At 45.0% G+C, this 23,868-nt stretch overlaps 1 protein-coding gene across 1 annotated transcript in view; it reads left to right on the top strand.

Annotated features, from left to right (window-relative positions):
* PTH2R (parathyroid hormone 2 receptor) overlaps window positions 1–23,868 on the top strand; it is a 147,392-nt gene that overhangs the window by 88,209 nt on the left and 35,315 nt on the right. Inside the window, exons 6-11 of the mRNA XM_054970136.1 lie at window positions 2,186–2,296; window positions 3,053–3,174; window positions 4,850–4,947; window positions 6,100–6,286; window positions 7,316–7,469; window positions 19,348–19,408. Of these exons, the coding sequence (XP_054826111.1) occupies window positions 2,186–2,296; window positions 3,053–3,174; window positions 4,850–4,947; window positions 6,100–6,286; window positions 7,316–7,469; window positions 19,348–19,408 (733 nt within the window). The remainder of the gene's footprint in view (window positions 1–2,185; window positions 2,297–3,052; window positions 3,175–4,849; window positions 4,948–6,099; window positions 6,287–7,315; window positions 7,470–19,347; window positions 19,409–23,868) is intronic.

The raw sequence follows: 23,868 nt of genomic DNA, 5'->3' as shown, positions 1-23,868 counted from the left end.
AGATTCGATAGCTTCATATCCCTGCTAACCTCCCTCCTTTCACCAAATGCTACCCTCCCTAGGGACCACCCCCAGGCCTGAATAAACCATCACTTTATTTTGACTCATCCTTTAGTAATGTGCATTGCCGAAAGTTTGAAAGTCATCTCTTAGTAGCCAGTGTTGGATTTTAGATTTTGTTACTGACAGTGCAATCTTTAGCAGAGTTAATCCAGTCTAAGCCCATTGATTCCAATGGGCACAGGCTGGAATAATTCTGTTTAGGATTGCACTGTGAAATAACTAACATTTTGCAGGGGCCAAGATCTATAAGTTTCCACACAAATCTGACAAAGTAAGCTGTGACTCACAAAAACTCATGTTGAAATAAATGTTGGTCTTTAAGGGGCCTGTGGACTTCTGTTTTAAGGTCCACCCATCCACTCGTACTGGTTAATTCCACCGGGAGATTTTTTTTCAATGCTTCTGCACATGCAGACTCACTAGGGCTGCAGCAGGAGACCTCCCACTGGCAGCCTTTGCTGCCTGCTGCTGCATGGAGTGGCACCAGAGAGGAAAAACGGCAACATCAAATGTGTTGGTGTGTCACTTCTGAGGAAAAATCAGAAGTGACATAGGGTAGCTCTAGGAATCTCTGGAAACTCTATAGTAAAGCCATAGGCTTTCTGGCCATTTCTAGAGCTGCCGAAACTCACTCCTGGGTTTTCCCCGTAAGTGATATATGGATGCAACCAACATAATATGTGCCCAAGTTCCCACCACCAACCCTCCCACCAGTTGCCAGGCTCAGCCCAGCAACCATAGGAATCACCTTTGAATGTATGTCCCAATTATGGGCTAGCATGTCTTGGGGGATGGTGTGACATCAGGTGAACAGAGGTTGACTCTTTCTCAAGATGATTAGCAGAACACAACCTATATGATTTCATTAGGAATGCACCTTCATTCACTTCATTCCAGTTGGGCTAGCTGCATGTCTGTGACAAGTAGTGTTACCATCCTTCACATGGGGCCTGGAGTTCTCCTGGAATTATGACTCATCTCCAGACTACATAAATCAGTTCCCCTGGAGAAAATAGCTATATTGGAGGGTAGACTCTATGGCATTATACTAGGATTGCCAAGTCTCCTGCTGTGGTGGAAGATCTTCTACCATTAACTCCCCCCCCCCTTCCTGTTGGCCTGTGGGAGAAAGAATAATGTAAAAATGATGTGATGTTGCTCTAGGACTTGCTGGAAACTCTGTGCTAAAACCTACAGCAGCATGAAATGGGAGTTTTCCTAAGAAGTGATGTCATGCTATTGCCAACTGCACCCCCATGTCCCCACCTCTCTGTACTCCCACCAGTTAACAGGCCATGCTGGTAACCTCCCCTCCACGCATGTTTATTTCCTTATTGACTTCAGTTATACCCTATCTTTCTCCCTGATGGAAACCCAAAGTGGCTTACAATGGTCTCCCCTTTTCCATTTTATCTGCACAGCATTGCTGTGCAGAGAGTGTGACTGGCCCAAGGTCACCCAGTGAGCTTCTGTGGCAGAGCAGGGATTTGAATCTAAATCTCCCATATCCTAATCTGCCAAAAACAGATGTTAAAACGGCTGTATGTGAAGCCAGCAAAACCAGGAACTTTGGCAAACAAATGGGAAGAAAATTAACCTACTGACTATGCAAAAAGGCCAAAGGAACCGAAAGTTAACTATATTCACAATTTCTGTTAACAAGCAGTTGCAATTCTACAATGTGACATGCTGCTACTATGTCAGTTAGAGCCATCTGGTGTAGTGGTTAAGAGTGGCAGGACGCTAATCTGGAGAGCCAGGTTTGATTCCTTGCTCCTCCGGTTGAAGCCATCTGGGTGACCTTGGGTCAGTCACAACTCTTCCATAGCGCTCTCAGCCCCACACACCTCACAGGACAATTGTTGTGGAGAGCTTTGTAAACCGCTCTGCGTGGGTGTTAAGTTGTCCTGAAGGGCAGTATATAAATCAAATGTTATTATTACTATTATTATTCAGTCTGAATATCTTAGCAGGAGTACGTGGAATTGGAATCCTTGGATTCAGGTTGGGAGAAAGACATTGCAAAAGCTCTGCAAACCAAAGTTCTTAGAGGGCATACATTGGACTTTCAATGTTCTTTCATCACCTTCATCTGCAACTTTTTCTTCTTGCTTCTCTGCAGAAAGCCACTGCTTTCCAGAATGGGATGGCCTCATCTGTTGGCCCAGGGGGTCAGCAGGAGAAATATTGGCTGTACCTTGTCCTCCTTACATATATGACTTCAATCACAAAGGTACTAAAAATACCCTTCTCATTACAGTTGTCTTTTCCAAAAGCAGAATGGGGAAAAATCTTGTTAGATGAATGTCTTCTTCTTATGGTCAGTCTACATGATATGTTGGAACTACAATTGGAACTTCTATCTTTTAGTTCTAAAAAAACAGCTGCAGAAAGACTAATACAGGTTAGGGCAGCAACATCTGAGAAAGAGGGTGTTAACTCACCTCCTTCATCAAAAATGGGCTTCCTGGGCTGCTATTTGCCCCAGGAATGGAAAAAAGACAAGCTCAACATATGTACTGTCTTTTTTCCTCCCTACTAGGGTTAAAGGAGCCAGTGGAAGGGGGCATTTTGAATAAGTGATGCCAAAGGAACAACACAGTACCATCTAACTGACAATATGCACTTTAGAGTCAAAATCCATGTTTGGAGTTCAAATGCTCACACAGCTTTGTCACATGTCATGTGACCCTCGGCAAGGTGGTAAACCTGCGCCTGGAAACCTTCATGCTATGGGTGGGTCTCAAATGACTAAATACTCTTCTATAGGTTTCTCCCCCTTTTCACAGGGAAAATTAGATGGCAATGAAAAGGACTCTGGCCTGGCTTTCTCCCTTTCTTACTTGATTTCTATAGGTAGGAAACTATTTTTGATAGTTAAAGTTCCATCATATGAGTTCCCACCTGCAGCCTAGAATGGTGCAGTCTAGACTCAGGTGTATTACCTGCATGAGAACTAGGTCTAATGGGAGCCATTTTTGTCTTGCAGGAATGGCCCTGAGACACTGTAGCTCAAATGGAACATGGGTCTTTGTGCAAAGTTTAAACCGGACGTGGTCTAATTACTCTGAATGCCTTCGTTTCCTACAAGCAGAAATCCATCCAGGAAAGGTATGGGTGTTTCTCCAGTGAAGGAGAGGCAATGAAAAACTACGTTAAGTAAGGTCTTTGGGAATGCTGAGAGTATCAGAGAATTGAATCAGCCCCCACTTAACAGCACAACCTCGAATTGTTTCCTCTGCAAGCAACCCTGTAACTAGTTGCATGATGACCTAAAAGAGTTAACATTGCCATTCTTCAACAGGAAATCAGTGGTCTGAGATGGCACGAGGAACCTTCATTTTCAGGATTTCTTAGAGATGTGAAATCTATGGTCCCCACTGGGGAGGATCCTAAATTGCTGAATACATGACAATGGCCCCGCAAAATCACACAAAACTCCTGGAACGATGGTGTCTTCCTGGCGTGATTTTCCATCATGACTCTGGTTTGTGGCACAAATCATGCCACAAACCAGAGTCATGACGGGAAATCGCGCCAGGAAGATGCCGTCATTCCAGGAGTTTTGCACAGTTTTTCATGGTTGGTAAGACGTGTAAAAATGGCCAATATGGCTTCTAAAAACTTGATATTCAAACAGAAAATGCATGGCAGCTTCCAACCGTTATGGTGATCATAGGATCAGCAAGGACTGAAGACATAGGTTGCATCCACACATGGTTGGATATTGTGTTGTCCTTGCACAATACCACTGATTCACAGTGGGATTTTCTTGTGTTAACAAGGCAGCTCTGGAGAAGAATGGTTGCTATAATGCAATGTTAGCCCAATAGCCAGTGATGTTGGATTGTCCCAGTGCCAACCATAAATAAAGATGTAGGACAGCCATACTTGCATTTAACTAGTTTATTTAAAAGCCTGATCTACATCATAAGCTATCTGCCTGTTTTATGGGTGGGTGCACTAGGTAGCCCTTCATGGCTACAATAATTTGGGTGGCTCCAAACCACCCTATTCTACCCCAAACTAGTTATAGCCTAACCAGTCACAAGGCCAGGCCTGTTTATCCCATCCTTTCAGAGACAATATGAATGAGACATAAAATTGTTCCTAAAAAGTCCATCATCCAAACTTTCCAGTTTGGTGATAAGCTAGCTGTGTGTCGCCCCTATGGAGAGTAGGTGGTCAGTGGCACACACAAAATGCCTGCACTTGGAAGACCATCTCCCATGGCCATTCCCCCTAAACTGAACAAATAACTGCCCCAGCCAATAAGGTCCTGTGCCTAATTTGCATTGCAGAATGGGCTAGAACGAGGGTTGCCTGACCATGCCTGGAGACCAGTGAGAGCTTGTGGGGAGGGGACATGGGGATGCAGCATCATGTGTGTCATGACATTGGGTTGATCTAGGAATCAGGTAGCTGTACATAAAACCATAGAGTTTCCTGTGATTCCTAGAGCAGCTTGGGGCTTGGAGCAGTGGTGCTCAGGGTAGTGGGAGGCAATAAGGTGGGAGGCCTCCCACCGTAGTGAGGTCTGGCAACCCTAGCTAGAATAACAGCATCCATGTCTTTAAGGGCCATAAATTAATCCTCTCATGCCATGCTGGTTTTTCCTTCAAATGGCCTGGCTTTGGAAATCAAAGGTATAAGAGTCAACTGAAGTCCGTATTTTAGAGCTTGTTGATTTTGACAATAAAATAACTTGCAGATGATACCAAGGCTCTCGATTGTGCACCCAAGTGAAACAGTGTCCTAGACGTCTTGCTGTTGTTGTTTCCTCCAGAGGGAGTTTTTTGAACGCCTCTATATTATGTACACAGTCGGATACTCCATCTCCTTCAGCTCTCTGGCAGTGGCTATTTTCATTATTGGCTACTTCAGGTGAGTAATTCACCACTTCAGAATCTGGCTGATCCGAGATTTTTCCTAAGGTGAGAGAATGTCTGTAGATAACTCAGAACCAACCCCAGCTTCCATGCTACTCACAGCTGCATCAGTATCTGCTAAAGTGTCAGACCAGCTTAATACTTCTTGTCTCTTCATGTAGCGATCCACAAGTCCATGTGTTGGAACACAGCAAAAACCTGAGAAGGTACAGGAAGCTGAGACACGTTACCTCGACCAGGGACAGGGCCTTTTTGGTCCTGACCCCAACCTGGTGGAATGCTCTGTCTGTAGATACTTGGGCCTACCAAAATCTTTTATCCTTCTGGTGGGCCTGCAAGATGGAGATGTTCTGTCAGGCATATGATTGAGCCCAGTCTCATATCCATCTGATAAGCCTCTCTACCAGTCTCTTTTTGGGGGGGGGTTGTATAGTTATCTTATGCCTCCCCATGAGAAGTCACAGTGTGACCAGAACAGCTGAAACCCCCTCCCCTGCTCGGTTCTGGCAGGGGTGAATAGAATGAGCCGCAATTTTGGAAAACTGTAGTTTAGGTTGTATGGTGATGTGGTTTTTACTATTTTTTATTGTTTTAAATGTTTATGTTTGTTGTGACCCACCCTGAACCTGCTTGTGGGGAGGGAGGTCTAAAAGTCAAATAAACAAATAAACAAACAAATAAATAAATGTCATTTGCCTCTGACAAACTGTCATATTTGACAAGCAGCAGACATCAATTTTCTGAAGATTTGTGTCTGAAAAGACTTAAGCAAGGAAACAGTTGGATCTTATTCATGTAAGATACACACACAGAGTACCCCCTTGCTATCATTCTTCTCGCTGAGGTACTTTCAAAAATAATATTTGTTTTATATAGGTTGTTAAAAAAATGAAAAATAAAGTTCATAAAAGTGAAAAAAGTTGTTTTCCCTTTTGGATGAACAGATGGTCTAATTAAAGTATCATGTTCATACTCTTAACAGTGCAGTTCTTCTCAGAATTTACTCCACTTCTGTGTAGGATTGTACCATTAAAATTGTTAGTGGGCATCTCGACGGTTGCTGATTGGCCACTGTTGGAAAGAGGATACTGAGCTAAGTTGAATCTCTCACCTAAGGCTCTTTTTACACTCTTCCCCCCACACACAGGAGGCTTCACTGCACCCGTAACTACATCCATTTGCATCTGTTTGTCTCTTTTATGCTGCGAGCTACCAGTATCTTCATCAAAGATAAAGTAGTCCATGCTCAGATTGGAATCAAAGAGCTTGACTCACGGCTAATGGGAGACCTGAGGAGCATTATAGTGGCCCCTGTCTTAGACAAGTCCCAGTACGTAAGTATTTCTCTCCTCCTCTACTCTCCTTTCTCCACTAGCCACTCTGGGGGTGACTGTTAAAATATATGAGGGTGCTTTCACACAACTTGGGCCAAAGGGACGATGAGATTATAAGCGGAAGTTGAAAGAGAGGACCAGAAAACACTTCAACGTTGGGAACTTGTGTTAAGGGAAGGTACCAGTCAGACATCTGTAAGAAGGGCCCTCTACAATAGAGGTGCCACAACAGAGAAGGGTGTTTGTCTTTCTCTGAGGGCATCTCACTGGACCAGGATCTCAACTGATGATCTTAATTCATGTACCGATGAAGACAGCCCTAGATCCCAGGCCACTTAGGGCATTCTAGGTCAAACCCAGCACTTTGAATTGCACCTAGAAATAAAATGGAAGGCGGTGAAGATGTCCTAATACTGCTGAGATACGATGAATACTTCAAGTACCAATTAATAATCTGGCTGCTATATTCTGTAGCGCCTTCAGGTTCTAAATTTTTTTCAGAGGGATCCCTACAAATAATAGTAGGCTGTTTTCACATGTGTTGGATAATACACTTTACTGATGTGAAAATCGACTTGCAAAGTGCATTCAAAGTGCATTGGAAATGTATTATGCGGTGTGTGTGAAAGCAGTGTGGTTTGTACAAGGTACGGACATCTACAGTAAGATTCCTTTTCCTTCCAGGAGATGGCCCAGTTGGTGGCCTAGTCAAAGTTGGTAAAGAGTTTTTTTGACCCACATACTCCACTTGAACAAACCTGGCTTTAAAAACAAATCCCACCTGCTCCAATTTCAGACTTTATCCTTTAGGGAGAAGGAAACCTCACCCAGAACAGGCCGAATGCAACATCTATGATCAATGATATACTCTACAAGCTGCCTCCTCAGCTCTTTACATGAAGTATTGTCTATTGTTGGTTTTGATGCCACGCTATATCTGAGATCTTTGAAAGTGAAATACTTGTTCCAGTCAGCACATAGCTTTGATATTTACAACAAGGATCGCTTAGTTTTGGATTCCTTTGACAGGTGGGCTGCAAGATTACTGTGGTGATGTTTATTTACTTCTTGGCGACCAACTACTATTGGATCCTGGTTGAAGGCCTCTATCTGCACAGCTTAATCTTCGTGGCATTCTTTTCGGACACCAAGTACCTGTGGGGATTTATCTTAGTAGGCTGGGGTAAAGTACATGGGCTCTTATTTAAGAAATGTTTTTCCATTCTGAAGTAAATTTATTTGTAGTAGAGTAATTTTTTGTTCCTCCACCCACCCTCTTAGCATGATTTTGTCATTAAAGCCAAAGCTGAAAGGTGGTGTGTCAATATTTCCAAATTAGTATCTTTGGCATGTTTGTGCTGATCACTTACAGGCTATCTGTTTCTTTAATGGCTCAGTCACAAGGAGGAACTCCGTACCTGGTCTCCCCTTGGTCCAATAACTCATTTGTGTTTGGGAATCTGGGACTGGCTCTTGTGTTTGGGAATCTGGGAGGTGATGACAAACAAATCCATGCCTGTTGCTTTCATTCATACCTCCAGTCCCCAAGACCAGTGCCTCAGGAGAAAAATAAACAAAAAAAATGCCATTGGGCTGGTGGTGTGATGTCACTTCTGGAAAAAATCCAGAAGTGATATGTGTTTTCTCTAGGAATCACCGGAAACAATAGAGTTTCTAGTGATTCCTAGAGAGGACTGACATCATTCCAGGTGTTACAAGTGACAAAATGCATTTGCTGACAATGCCTGCCATGTCCCCTCACCCTTCAGACTCCTAATGGTAGCTCTTGGGCCATTCCCAGCCTATTTGGTGTTTGGTAGGTTGTGCTGCATGAACTGGAATGATTAAGGAACTAGTACAGGCTCCCTCCAGGAATCTGCCGGACAGGAGAGAGCAGATCTGTGGAGAGCATAATTGCTGCCAATTAACTGCCTGCTTGTTTTGCTTTAATATGTTGAGAGGATGCACCAGTGAATAGTCTCTGCTGCTGGTGGTCTAATTAAGGGACATTCTATCAAATGAGCTGCCACTTAGGTTAGAATTCTCAGTGAGGTTATAAACCTGCTTCTCAGTTGTGCTGCTTTAGGCTGCAGGTGGTGGCTGATATGATGGAATGTTCCTCCAGGAAAGAAATCCTTGCACATAGAAAACTAGCTTGCCAAGCAGAAAGTTAAATTAGGACTCTGCTCACTGACTGCTAATTTTCTAAATTGAGAGGATTTGGAGGGGGGAGGGATTGAAAATTATCCCATTATGAAAATCTCCATTTTAAATGGCATATTCCAGACACAGGTTCCTGATGCCTCAGTTAGACAGAAGCCATTGTCTGTTGCTTGCTGGTGGTGTTTGTAATCTTAAGTGAAATACTATCTTGCACTGATTGAAAGAATTTCTCTGTCTTTGTTAGAAAAGGCTGTTTGTTTGGATGCTGTCTGCTTTGCTCACTTTATCCATATAGCCGTTCTCTATTGTTGTTTAAGAGCCGGCCCGCTAATGGGATGCTTGCGACAAATCACTGTATTAACTGGCAGTGTTGTGGGCAGGTTTCAGTGGTTTGCACCTTCAACACCCATTTGACATCTGCCAACTGGCTCCTGTCCAAGCCAACAAAGTCCTGTCACTCAAGATACAAGACCAGGAGTTTCTCTGTTGTTTTGAACAGGAAACATAGACACCCAGAGAGCGGTCTTTGCTACTTGAACAGCAAGGTTGTGATTATGTCTCCAAGGAGTACAGATAATGGTAAAACAGCCAATGATACTGAGGTGTGAGAGATGATTAACCTAGAAATGTAATAGATATTAATCAGAACTTGAAAACTGGAGAGCATCCCATATCTGTCTCTGAAGACCTAAAGGCATGTTTATTCCAAAACTGTCAATTGCTCTGATCATGGTGTTGTCTTACTGTCTCTGGTTGGTGGGTTTTTGAACTCTACTGAAACCTGCACATCTTATTTGATTGTAGACAATAGTGGGGCATAAAACAAACCAAGGCCATGGCCACATGCCCTTAAAGGGACAGCCCACTCACCAAATGTTGGCAGCTTTCTGCCAGGAATCCAGACATCTCCATTTGCAAAGCGGTTGCAGGCCATTTGGCTCCTATTTTTTCGGTGCCTTTTCTTGGAACGCACTTTTCGCAGTCAAAGAAAAGGTGCCAAAAAAAACCCCAGAAGCCAACAGCCTGCATGTCAGGACTGACTATGTTTCTCATGTGATCTAACCAAAAAGACTCCATTTTAATCCTGTCAGTGTTTTAAGTGCTTCTTTTGCAGGTGACAAGCAGTCCAGTAACAGTTATCTCAAAGAAGAGGAATGTTATGACTACAACCTTTCCAGCCTTGGGAAAGTTTCACTCTCTCAGCTTCAAGCCGCTTGTTTTGAGAACTATTGGGGGGGGGGGAGGATGGGACCTGCTGGGTTATGCTATTCTGTACCTTAACCTTTGCCTGCCATTCGTAACAATACTCGTATACCAGCCAAGATATTGCATCTTGGTTAGTGGACTATAATGGCTGTTTATATTCAGTAAAATCTTTTGAAACCAATGGACTCATGTGTAATTGCAAGAGATAGGCTGGATTGCAACTTTTAGTAAGCCACTGTCTGACATTTTGTTACGAATCACATCTGTTCCAATGCCTAAGCCGGGGCAGATGGATACCAAGGCCGCATCCAACAGGGACCCTTTGTTTGATCCTTATACCTCCCCTGGTTCGGAAGGACTGGAACCTCCTAGACCCATTCAGGGAGGAACAGAGTCCAGACGTACTACGCTGTATACCCTCGCACCCGATAGAGCTGAAACTCGGCCCAGGACGGCAGCAAAACCTCTGATATCCTTGCCTACGCCAAGGCAGTGGGGTTCGAGGCCAAGGGACACAAGGAGAGCGAGTGCGGTGTTTACTAAGTCGCAAATGGACGGGAAACGAAGTGTCGGTTCGGTAGCAGAGCATTCAAGTAGCCAACCGTGGTATCATTGGAATTGAGAAGCCGACCAATTAGAGTGAGACCGAAGGGGTTCGGAAAGTACCCAGGTGTGGGAGACCTCCCATCGCGATGTGATGAGTTGGGACTACGCGGAAGTCACCCCGTGGACGGGGCAACGCGAGCCGAATGAACAAAGTTGGATACAATAGCAGAGCCGAACTTTAGCGGTGGATGCTGGAATTTTGGCGGTAACAGGATTAGCGAAAGGAATCCTGGCGGGGATATTGGAAGAAGAGCAAGGTAACGGGGCCCGGGGCATGGGAGAAATTCGGCCATGGCCTCGGGCAATTGCTTCCTATGCGGAATATATGGAAACTACCCAAGTTCCCAACGAACCTCCCCAGGAATATTTTGAAACGGTGGGTGCCACGGCGGCCCCAGGACGTGTACAAATGTTAGAGGAGAGACTTTGTAGTATGGAGGAGAGTTTAGCCCATGCTGTTCACTTGCTCTCCGTACTCATTGTAGGAGAATCAGAGGAAGGCCCCACGCAAGAAGAGGGTGCCCGCCGCCGAGTTGTTGGCCAAGGCCTGGCGGCCCTGCAGAGTATTGTCACGGGACTACGTACCACACCGAGGGAGCAACCGCTCTTACTAGCAGATGATCAGCAACAACCGGTACAGCCGCCCGAACAACCTCAGGGGCCAGCAGACGAGAGACTGGAGGAACTTCCCCCTGATGTGCCGGGAGGGCCACCGGGAGAAGAGGAAGAGGCACCGCAGGAGCAGCCGCAGGAACAGCCACAAGAACAGCCGCGGGAGCTCCCGGTCCTCCCAGGAGAACTACCTCTACAGCCGCAGGAGGAGGCTCCAGTACTCCCACCGCTGCCACCGCTGCTTCAAGGGCAGCCGCTTCTCCCACGACTTCCAGCGCCTAGGCTACCTCCACCGCTAAGACCGAGAAGTCCACCTCCACAAGGCCCTCCGGCTCCACGACCGCAGAGACCACAGCTGAGGCCACAGGGTCCTCCAATACCGAGACCCCAAGGGATCCCGCAGCCAAGGCCCCAGCACCCTCCGATACAACCGCCCCCGCATTGACCTGACTGGCAGCCAAGGCAGGAACTGGTACCTGTGCCATACTACCCACTCCCAGCACTGGTTGCCAGACCTCAAGAGTTACCGATGGGATGGGTAAAATTGGAAGCTACTTTCGACGGGGACCCCTCGAAGTTGGGATTTTTTCTAGTACAAGCTCTACAATTCTTCAATCGTTGGGGACATTTGTTCAAAGATGAGGCCAGTCAAATCGAACATTTTGGATCCCGGTTGCAAGGAAAGGCAGCAGAATGGTATGTAGCCTTGTACGAATTGGGGGCCCCAGAATTAGATTCCCTACAGGGTTTGGTAGACGCACTCCGAGAGCAATATGAAGACCCATTAGAGGAAAGCAGAGCCCGAACGGAATTAGACAAGGTAGCATGTCGGCTAGAGACTATGTTACAAAGTTCCGACAGCTAGCCGCCAAATGTCCAAGGTGTGAGGAATCCACCAAAATAATTTTGTTCAAACAAGGCATGAATCCCAGATTGTTGGACCGGGCCCTTATGCAAGATAATCCCCCCACACTCGGGTTGGATTCAATTAGCCTGTGAAGTGGAAAACCGTATGCAAGAAGTACGTCTTGTGGAACAACAACAAACTGCAGAGCACCAGCGAACCTCCATAATTGTAAGAGGGGGTAGGGGAGCAGGATATGCAGCTAGAGGAGCGAGAGATACTAGATGGCAACAAGGACTGTGCCTCCATTGTGGCCAAAGCTGTCACTTCGCAGCACAATGTCCACTCCGGCCTGTGCAAAGAACTCCGTTCCCACCACGGCGCCCAGCCCCTGCCACTCTTCCCCCGCCATCCCGCCCAATCCCCGCTCCATGAACTACAAGAGGGAGAGGGACTTTCCGAAGAAATCCTCCTGAGAAAGGATTAGAGCTACAGGAAATTATGGACTTTGATTCAACCGCTCTAATCAGTGAAGAAGCACCCGAAAGTCCTAATTCGGGAAACGAAATGGATCTGTCGTAAACGGACCCAAACGGCAGATCAAAACTCAGTCAGTTCCCATAGTGGAAAGACCTCAAGGGTCCATACTATTCATGCCTGTTACGTTAATCAATCCTGAAAGAAAGACTCATATTCGGGTGCAAGTGCTCATTGATTCTGGATGCTCCAGAGATATTATTGCACCAGCTCTAGTGAACGGATTAGTACTCCCAATAAAAGATCTTGAAACTCCAGTCATTTTTGAACAAATGGATGGCACTAATATGAATCCAGTCACAACCAAAACAGTACCTGTCATCACAGGCATGGGACAACATTGGGAGACAAGATCGTTTGTAATTAGCTCTACAGCGAAGTACCCTTTAATTTTGGGGAGCAGATGGCTGTGGGATCACAACCCAGACATAAATTGGACAGCCGGAAGCATCACCTTTAAACACAATAGCTGCAGAAATCATCGCTGGGTCCAGAATTGGGGTAACAATCCTACCCTCATGGAACAAGCACTCTTAACCCAGGAGGAAATTAATCAAATACCTAAACATTACAGAGCCTATTTGCAAGCCTTCACCGAAGAAGAGGCCAACACTTTACCTCCCCACAGGAGGACAGATTGTGCAGTAGAAATCATCCCTGGAGCCACATTGCCCAAAGGTAGATTTTATCCAATGAGCCCAAATGAAAGAGGAGCTCCAAAAATTCATTTACACTAGTCTCCAAAGGGGATTCATCCGACCAGCAAACAGCCCTCATGCTGCACCAGTATTGTTTGTTAAAAAGAAGGATGGAGGGTTAAGACTGTGCACTGACTTCAGAGAACTTAATGCAGTCTCCTCCACAAATGCCTTTCCCATACCTCTCATCAGAGATCTACTCAACATCGTGGCCGAAGGTAAGATCTTCACAAAATTGGACTTAAAAGATGCCTATTTCCATGTTCGTATACGAGAGGGGGATGAGTGGAAAACCACGTTCAATACGCCCTTAGGGCAGTACGAATATTTAGTCATGCCTTTTGGCTTGGCCGGGACCCCTTCGGTTTTCATGTCCATGATCAATGAAGTATTGCACGACTTTTTATATAAAGGAGTAGTTGTTTACCTGGATGATGTGTTAATTTACTCAGAAACCGAATAAGAACATGTACACTTAGTGCAACAAGTATTAACTACTCTCATGTGCAATAAATTGCCCATCAAATTGTCTAAATGTGAGTTTCACAAAACTGAACTTAGTTACTTGGGATATTGCATCTCAAAAGATGGGTTAAAAATGGATCCGGGCAAAGTGAAAGCAGTTCAAGACTGGCAACCCCCCACAAATCGTAAAGAACTGCAATCCTTTCTGGGGTTTGCCAATTTCTATAGAGAATTTGTACAAAACTTTGCCCAAATCACTCTTCCCCTCACAGAACTCTTAAAAACAAAAGACAAAGGGGCGCAAGCTAAAAAACCGAAAGCAAAATTATTATGGACACCGCAATGCCAATTAGCCTTTGATCTGTTAAAGCAGCAATTTATATCCGAACCCGTGCTGCAACACCCCGACGAAAATCACCCATTCATAGTTCAGGTGGACGCCAGCAATACCGCAATTGGGGGCGTCCTCCTGCAGCGGGGGAAAGACGATATTCTCTGACCTTGTGCATACCTTTCACGTAAATTTTCTGAAGCTGAAAGAAATTGGAATGTTTGGGAGAAGGAAGCTTTTGCTGTAAAAGCGGCGCTCTCCAATTGGAGACATTGGCTAGAAGGGGCCTGCCATCCTTTTGAGGTTTGGACAGATCACAAAAATTTAGAAGTGTTACGTAGTCCTCAGAGACTCAACGCCAAACAATTACGATGGGCGGAATACTTTTCAAAATTCAATTTCACCATCAAATTCCTGCCTGGCAAAACTAATTTCCTAGCGGACGCCCTCTCACGCATGCCCCAACTCAAAAGCAGGAGGGAGGAGACGATAGACACAGTATTTTCGCCTACGCAGCTGGGAGGTGTGGTTACTACACGCAGCCGCACAACACAACCTCCTCACTCAGACGAGGGGTGGAGACAAAAACTGAAAAGCGAAGTCGAAAAGAGGGGGAGAATGTGCCCAAAGAGAAATTAATTCAATCTGAACAAGGGGAATGGCTTTGGGGCGATCGATTTTCTGTACCAAATAGTTTAAGAAAAGAAGTACTGCAACGCTGTCACGATGCCCCAACAGCTGGCCATTACGGATATTTAAAAACACTTCATCTGGTCCAAAGACAATTTTGGTGGCCAGGCATGCGCAAAGACATTTCGCAATATGTGGCTTCGTGTCCCATTTGCCTCAGCGCCAAAACGCGAAAAGGCAAACCTCCTGGACTCTTACAGCCCCTTGAAACCCCAAGTAGAACGTGGGAAATTATTTCTATGGATTTCATCACAGATCTTCCCCCCTCCAAAAATCACACCTGCATTTTGGTTGTAGTGGATCTATTTTCAAAACAAGCCCACTTCATTCCCTGCACTACTATGCCTTCGGCAAAAAAGTTGGCAGATATTTTTCTGAAATATATTGTAAAACTCCATTCTTTTCCATCAAAGGTGATATCCAACCGAGGCGGACAATTCGTTGACAACTTCTGGCGGGAGCTTATGCAACTTATGGGAATTGAGCAAGGTTTAAGCTCCGTCCATCATCCGCAAACCGACGGACAGTCAGAAAAAACTAATCTAATATTAGAACAATTTCTCCGTTGCTACCTCAGTTTCCAGCAGGACAATTGGATTGATTTATTGCCTTTAGCAGAATTTTCTTACAACAACAGTGTGCATGCTTCTACCGGGGAAACACCATTCAAAGTAGTTTATGGCTATCACTTTAAACCATTTCCTTTTGAAGCTCTTCCCCCCGCAACAACTTCCAAAGACGTTTCAGAATGGTGGGGGGAGGCAGCTCAACAATGGACTCTCATTCAACAACATCTTAACAAGGCTAAACAGGACTATAAGAAATACGCTGATCGCCATCGTGCGGCCGAATGGGAATTGCATCCAGGAGACCTTGTGTATTTGTCTACAAAAAATTTGAGAGTCGCTCAAACCAGCCGTAAATTGGCTCTAAAGTATTTAGGACCTTTTCCAGTTCGTAAAATCATCAACAAAGTGACTGTAGCACTTGATTTACCAAAGAACCTCCATCACGTCCATCCTACTTTTCACATCAGCTTATTGAAAAAGGTCCCCCCAGCAGATCAATGGCATACCCGTGCTCCTCCAAAAAGATTCCATTTTAATCCTGTCAGTGTTTTAAGTGCTTCTTTTGCAGGTGACAAGCAGTCCAGTAACAGTTATCTCAAAGAAGAGGAATGTTATGACTACAACCTTTCCAGCCTTGGGAAAGTTTCACTCTCTCAGCTTCAAGCCGCTTGTTTTGAGAACTATTGGGGGAGGATGGGACTTGCTGGGTTATGCTATTCTGTACCTTAACCTTTGCCTGTCATTCGTAACAATACTCGTATACCAGCCAAGATATTGCATCTTGGTTAGTGGACTGTAATGGTTGTTTATATTCAGTAAAATCTTTTGAAAGGAATGGACTCATGTCTAATTGCAAGAGATAGGCTGGATTGCAACTTTTAGTAAGCCACTGTCTGACATTGCAAACATTTTGCAAACAGAGAATTCAGAATTCAGGATATTACCAACCGACTGCCGAAACTCATCAAGCCTGCTGATAAGTACCCATTTGTGCTGATTCATGTGGGAACAAGTGACACGGCTTCGAATACTGTTGCGAGAATTAAAGAGGATTACGAAGCCCTTGGAAGGCAGTTGAAGACATTGGGGGCTCAGGTGGTATTCTCTTCTATCCTTCCAGTCACACGAAGAGGAGCACGCAGGGAGTGGACCATACTTGAGGTGAATCGCGGGCTGAGATGGTGGTGCCAGCAGGAGTGCTTTGGGTTCTGGGACCATGGGATAGGTTTTCTTAGAGAAGGCCTTCTAGCACATGATGGGCTTCACCTCTCAAGGGCTGGGAAGAAAACGTTTGGAACGAACCTGGAGAACTTCATCAGGAGAGCTTTAAACTGATGCCGCAAGGGGCAGGGGACGATCGACATAGCGACTTCAATGAAGAAGTGAAAACAGTGGGGACCCACCTGGGTAGGATAGGTCAAACAAAGGTACAAGGCTACAAGTGTCTATATACCAATGCCCAAAGTATGGATAAGAAAGAAGAGCTTGAGCTTCTATTGCAAACAGAGGGCTACGATATAGTAGGAATTACTGAGAATTAGTGGGAAGATTCCCGTGACTGGACTGTGCTAGTGGATGGGTATGAGTTGTTCAAGAAAAACCGGAAGGGTAGAAGAGGAGGTGGAGTGGCGTTGTATGTGAGGAGAGGGCTTGATTGTCAAGAAGTTATGGAGAATGGGGTGGACAGCCCAGTGGAAAGCATATGGGTAGAAATAAGGGGAGGAAGGACAAAGGGTATTATTATTGGAGTCTGCTACAGACCACCTGACCAGCAAGAAGAAATGGATGCTGCTCTCTTTGAACAAATTGGTAGAGTATCCAGACATCAGAACCTTGTAATTATGGGTGACTTCAACTTCCCCAATGTGTGCTGGGAGACAGGCTCAGCATAGCATCATGAATCACGCAATTTCCTGACCTGCCTGGCTGATAACTTCCTTTTTCAAAAGGTGGAGGAAGCTACAAGGGGCTTAGCCATACTAGACTTGATATTAACCAACAGGGAAGAATTGGAAGATGAGGTGAAGGTGGTGGGGACCTTAGGGGGAAGTGACCATGTCCTTCTTGAATTTCAGTTGCTGTGGGGGGCCAAGGAAGTTCATAGCCAGACTCGTAGGTTAGATTTTTGTAGGGCCAACTTCAATGAACTCAGAGGCTTGATGAGAGTCATTCCGTGGGGGAGTGTGCTGGAAGGGAAAGGAGCGAGTGAAGGGTGGGCCATTCTCAAACATGAGCTTTTGCAAGCTCAAGCCCTCACTATCCCGGCAAGACGTAAACATGGTAAGGGCTCCAAGAAACCGATGTGGATGCACAGAGAGCTCCAGAATAAGCTAAGGGAGAAAAAGGAAATGTTCAGGAAATGGAGAGAAGGACAGACCTCTAAAGAGGAGTATATGAGGGTTACTAGGTACTGCAGATCAGCCATCAGAGAGGCCAAAGCTCAGTACGAGCTGGGTCTGGCCAGGAGGGCTTGCTACAATAAGAATATACAGATACGTGAGAAGCAAATGCAAGGTAAAAGAGGCAATTGGACTGCTGTTGGGAGTAGATGGAGAAACTCTGATGCAGGACAGAGAAAAAGCAGACAGAATTAATGACTTTTTTGCCTCTGTTTTGCCTCAGGCACATCTAGAGATAGTAGAAAATGTGGCTAGTTGACATTGACAGAGAGGTTGTGGAGAGGCATCTGGCTACACTGGATGAACCAGAAATCCCCTGGGCCGGATGGGGTGCACCCAAGAGCGCTGAAAGAACTTTCTAGAGAACTTGCAGAACCCCTGTCCATCATCTTCAAGGCCTCCTGGAGGACGGATGTGCCACAAGATTGGAGAAGAGAAAATGTTATCCCAATCTTTAAGAAAGGGAAGAAGGACCCGGGAAACTACAGACCAGTCAGTCTGACTTCTGTTGCTGGGAAGATATTAGAACAGATTTTAAAGGGATCAATCTGTAAGCATCTGAAGGACCGCTCAGTGATCTGGGGAAGTCAGCATGGTTTTGTTCCTAACAAATCTTGCCAGTCCTACCTGGTTACCTTCTGTGATCGAGTGACCAGCTTACTGGATCGGGGGAACTCTGTTGATGTGATTTATCTGGATTTCAGTAAAGCTTTTGATAAGGTCCCCCATGACATTCTGATGAGCAAACTGGAAGACTGTGGAGTGGACTATAGGACAGTTCGGTGGATAGGGAACTGGTTAGAGGACTGCACTCAAAGAGTGGTGGTCAACGGCGTTTCCTCAGATTGGAGAGAGGCGTCCAGTGGGGTGCCTCAGGGCTCGGTTTTGGGTACTTTTCAATATTTTTATCAATGATCTGGATGAAGGAGTGGAAGGGCTGCTCATTAAATTTGCTGATGATACCAAATTGGGAGGAGTAGCAAACACCCAAGAAGAAAGAATTAAAATTCAACAAGACCTGAATACTCTGGAGAAGTGGGCAGCTGCAAATAGGATCCAATTCAACAAAGACAAGTGCACAGTATTACATCTGGGCCACAAAAATGGGAAACACAAATACTGGATGGGGGATACACTTCTGGGCAGTAGTATATGTGAAAGAGATCTTGGGGTAAGAGTGGACTGTAAACTGAATATGAGCAGTCAGTGTGATGCGGCAGCAAAAAAGGCCAATTCAATCCTGGATTGTATCAAAGGGGCCATAGCGTCGAAATCGCAGGAGGTCATAGCCCCTCTCTGTACTGCCTTGGTCAGGCCACACCTGGAGTATTGTGTGCAGTTCTGGAGGCCTCAGTTCAAAAAGATGTGGACAAAATCGAGAGGGTTCAGAGGAGAGTGATGAAGATGATCAGGGGTCTAGACACTGAGCCCTATGAGGAAAGGCTGAGGGCCTTGGGAATGTTTAGTTTGGATAAGAGGAGATTAAGGGGGGACATGATTGCTCTCTTTAAGTATTTGAAAGGCTGTCATTTGGAGGAGGGCAGGGAGTCGTTACAGTTGGCAGCAGAGGGTAGGACGCGAAGTGATCCTGCACTGGGCAGGGGGTTGGACTAGATGGTCTGTATGGCCCCTTCCAACTCTATGATTCTATGATTCTATGTCACCAGCATTCTGTGACATGCCTTTAAGGGCATGTGGCGACGGCCTTGTATGTGTATGTGTGTGGAGGGGGGCAGAATCTGCTTCTCTTTCTTCTGCTATCCCTTCCTTTCAGTTTGAGCTTGAAATTAACTGTGCTTTGAAAGAGCTGAGTAGGAAGGCCACAGCTCTCCAAAAAGCTTTTGTTACTTGCTGCTTCCATAAAAGAAAAGGATTTTTAGTGACTATTTTGTTCCTTAAGCAAATCTGATCTAACAATTACTATTTTTTTCACATTTATAGGATTTCCAGCAGTATTTGTAGTGGCTTGGGCAGTGGCACGAGCAATGGTGGCAGATTCAAGGTCAGTGGCAAGGATGAAAGCATGGTGTAGAGAGGCAGCATTGTCTAGTGGTTAGAGTGTTAGACTAGGATCTGGGAGATCCAGGTTTGCATCTTCAGTTACCATGGAAGCTTGACCTTGGGCCATTCACACATTCTTACCTTACAGGGCTGCAATGGGGATAAAAATGGTGGAGGGAAGATTCTTGCAAGTCACTATGAGTTCCTATTGGGGGGAATGGCAAGATATAAATGATGTAACTCAAATAATAAACACTTGATCCTCCTTTTTTATGGATGGGCAATTGGATTGCTACCAAGTGAGCAAGATTTATGTTTATATAATCAAGGTGATGGCCATTTGGAGCAAAGACTTTTTTAGTGAAAATTTCTAAGAACATTAATATAAAATATGCTATGGGGGGATACATTTATCTATTTCTCTTCATCCCTATACTGCTCTGGCACATTGGCCTTGTAAGGAATTTACTGTCAAAAGCTCACTTTCCATCCCTTTCAATTATTATTATAATGTTTCTCACAGTCACGCATGCCCATCCAAGAGTGTTTTAATGCCTGACATGAAATGTATCAATAAATTAAGCTGTGTCTCCTTCCCCTCCCTCTAGGGATCCCATTCCCCCTGCTTTCACCCTCTACCCCCTGCCACACCTGGCCAGCAGGGGGGGGAGGCATGGGAATGGGCCTTCTGGGCACATTCTCAGGGCAGTGTAATGACATCACTCCCAGGAGTGATGTCATTGCGCCACCCAGAGAGTACATGTGCACTTTGCAGTGGGCTGATTTTGGCTTGTTTTGGCCCATTTGAGGCCCCAGTTGGCCTGCTGCAAAGCGCTCATATGACCATGCACCTGAGCAATGACTTAACTTCCTGGGAGTGATATCATCATGCAGGTATGATGTGTGCAAATGGGACCACGTGTGTGCAAATGGGACCACTGAGAAAGTAAGCACCAAGTCCCTCACTTCCTGCTGGGAAGGTAAGGGAAAGTGGTAACCCTACCACCCTTAGTACTATGGGCACTACCATAATGTTGTAGAACTTCATCCAATAGGTGTGCCCTAAGGGAATAGCAGCCTCTGGGCAAGTCTAGATCCAGTTTAGATTGGGACTGTGGGGTTTATTCCTTTCCCTTTGTGCTATTTTCCAGATGTGAGTCAGCACCATAGGCTGTCAGCTGCTTCATCAGAAGAGAGATGCAAGATCCATATGAGAGTTAGGCCCTATAGACATATACTAGTCTGATGTAAAACTTATAACATATGGCAAGACTTGAGTTCAGTATCTTGCTCTTCTATTGCAGACTGACCTGGCTGCCCACCTGAAACATAAAACAGTGGAAGCAAACCTCTACGAGTCTTACAGTTCCTGTTGTCTGCTAAATAACTCTGCTGTGCCCTGTGAAGGCAGTTGTGTTTTGTGATGACCCAGAATTGGGGACCATACTCAACTGTCTTATCAGAGATATTTTATTGTTCCTCAGCAACATAGTTATGTTCATTACAGAGTGGGTCAGTGAACACTCAGGAACATCCTGTGGGCAAAGAGGGTGGGAATCAGCAGAAATAGTCACTTGAACATTGGATACATGGCAATTTGAAGAAAAGCTGAGGGGGGGGGGGAGAAAATGCATATAGAAGAACGAAAAGTCTTTACAAAGGAGTGGGAGAGAAATTATTGTCATAATGTCTTCAGTAGGGATTGTTGATGGAGGGAAGGGTAACCAATTGTGAGCTAAACTACAAGAGTAGTAGTGAAGGGAGTCGCAATGTTATCTGGGAAGCTGAGTTTTAAAAGAGATTGGAAGGCTTTGTCAATTTCCCCTCTCTACAGAGCCAGCAAAGATCACTCCTCAGAGGGTTTGTTAATTTCCTCTTTGCCTCCCAAAGACTCTGTCAGTTTCACCTCCCAGTCTAGGAGGTGAAACTGCCCCTCCAAATTCACAGGACATATTGCTCTTGATAATGTTCAAAGCATCTCTGCACCATGGAGGTCCCACTGTGTCAGTCTCTACTTTCACCTATCAGGGTCCATTTTGGCCATCGTGGCTGAGCCTATATGAAGCCAAACTCAGGCCTTTTAAAAGGATAGCATAGCAGGCCTTCTCATGGGTAACAAGGCAATAGTTTGGATTTATCTCATGCAGTTGGTACATTTGCATCCAGATTATCAGTCACCAGGATGCAACAACAGAGAATGCCTGAGGAAGTGACAAGATAGGATGATATGCTGGAAATCATTGACATAAATTGACAACTGTTAGAGCACATCCCTTGAAGAAAGAAACACATTAAGCACATCCCTTCTTATCTATCAGCTGCAGGAGGTTCAGAAACAAACCTGAGGACAAACTGCTTGGCTCTTCTCCTTGCCTTCAACTGGTGAGCCAAAAGCCTCATCCTGACAGGTCTCCAGACTTACTCCCAGGCCTCCAAGACAAGGCAGTTACTGGAAAGAAGCTCTTAGTAGCCTCTGTTCCTCCTCTTTTTCACTTGACCTGAACTATCATTTGTAGAACCGTGAAGGGAATGGACTGCACAGCAGGGTTGCCTTAAGGAGCATAGTTGATAATCTTGAGAGAGTGTTATTCCTTTCTTCAGTTCCCTGAGATGGTGTGAAAATGAATGTGTAGGAGGGCCGTTTTCACACTGCTTACCAGCCACAGAACATTGTGCCAAGCTCCCGGAACAACAGCATCTTCCTTGCTTCTTCCTGGCACAATTTCCTGTGAAAACTCGCGCAAAATCATGCCAGGAAGACGCTGTCATTCCAGGAGCTTGGCACGATGTTCCGTGGTTGGTAAGCAGTGTGAAAACGGCCAGAATCTTCAAAACTCATTCTCTGGGAGCATGCTGACCCACTGTCTTTGAGGAATTCAAATTAGAATTGGTCTTGTGTGGAAGTTTAGTGTGACACCACCAGACCCTGTCTCTTGAATTTCAGTCTCTGGGATGCTGGGGACTTGGCAACCCTATTGAAAATGAAAGAATGTTGTCTGGGTTGGAAAGTAACAAACTCACTCCTGATGTTGTCATGACTCTACTTAGCAAAACAGAACCTTTATAGCACTTCAAGTGTACAAAAATCCTCAGAGCGGTTTTCCTTTATGGTAGCCAAATATATTGCCATCTTATGTAAGTAGTGAGGCTTCGGCTTACTCAAAGCTCTCTAGGAAGTTAATTCCTGAGGAAAAATGCAAATCATGGATTTCCTGACTGACCACTGCACTGCATTAGTTCTGCTCCCAGCAGTCAAGGGGGACGTGTTAGAATAGCTTCCCTTGTGTCAGGTTTTCTAGCTTCCGTTCCAACCTGCAGTGAGGCTGGTAAGTTCCCTCCCTTTCCTCCAGAAATCTGATGTATGACACACAGGCAACATTCAAGCCATTATGATGAGCAATAAGAAGGAAAATGAAATTGTTTCCTCCAGATAGGTTTCTTTCTGCCAATTCTGGAAACAAATGTACACTGTAGAAAATTCAGGGTGTTGATGTTTATGACTAAGCTTTTTATACAGAAGTAGAGAAAACAAACTAAACTTCCTCAAAGTATTAGGATGAGCAGGCAGTAAGGAAAACAAGCACAAGATTTGTTAAAGAGGTTGCCAGAAAATGGAATTTTTCATACAGGTCTATCTCAGTCAAAGATAATGCAAGCATGGAAAATGGAGTGTGAAAATGGGGCGCTTGAAAATCTTATTATTTAAAGGAATCCATAGTTGGGCCTTTAGCAGAGTAATATCGATTGCAGAGTATGTGTGATGGGTGGTTAGAGATTGTGCGCTTGCTGGTCTGAGTGTATGAAATAAAATAACAAACATGCACTTGGTTTATATTTAGAAAGGAAATAAGGGTTCTTTATTGTAGGAATTCCATACTCTGATAGGAAAGGAGGAGCAATAGATTTCTATATACCTATCTAATCTAAGGATGGACATGGATGGCAGGACAAGTCCTGCATCCATGGTTGCAAGATGGAGAGAAGGGAGAAGCCAGGAAGAAAAGTGTCATGTGGAAGAAGACCTGAGAACAGCAATCTACCCATCAAAGACTAGTCAGAGCAGTAAACAGATGCCCTGACCCATCTATCTTTCTAACTGTTTGTTTTGTCCCCCTCTGAAACCTGAGGAATGGGACCGCAACAAGTCCTCCTCTTCTAACAGTATTCACAGTTACTATGATATATAGAGCTGGTCACCTTGTGGGGACTATTGTGTTTGTTTGAGTTTTTCTCCCTGAGAAAATTCTTGCAAAGGAAGACTTGACAGATACCTCATATAAATTATCATCTCTCTTTGAATGATGAGTGAAATGTTTTGACAGCCTTCTCAGTCTGTGATTTCTAATAACCATCTCTCAGACTGAGGGAATTTCTGTCAACAGAAGGAGACTTCCTTGCCTTCTCCTTCCCGTGGCAGGCTGTCCAAATGAGCTGCAGGATAGAAACAGTAGAGGGGGGAGT

Source organism: Eublepharis macularius, chromosome 2, assembly GCF_028583425.1.
Source record: "Eublepharis macularius isolate TG4126 chromosome 2, MPM_Emac_v1.0, whole genome shotgun sequence".
Lineage (NCBI taxonomy): Eukaryota > Metazoa > Chordata > Lepidosauria > Squamata > Eublepharidae > Eublepharis > Eublepharis macularius.
This window is presented reverse-complemented; position numbering and strand designations above follow the sequence as displayed.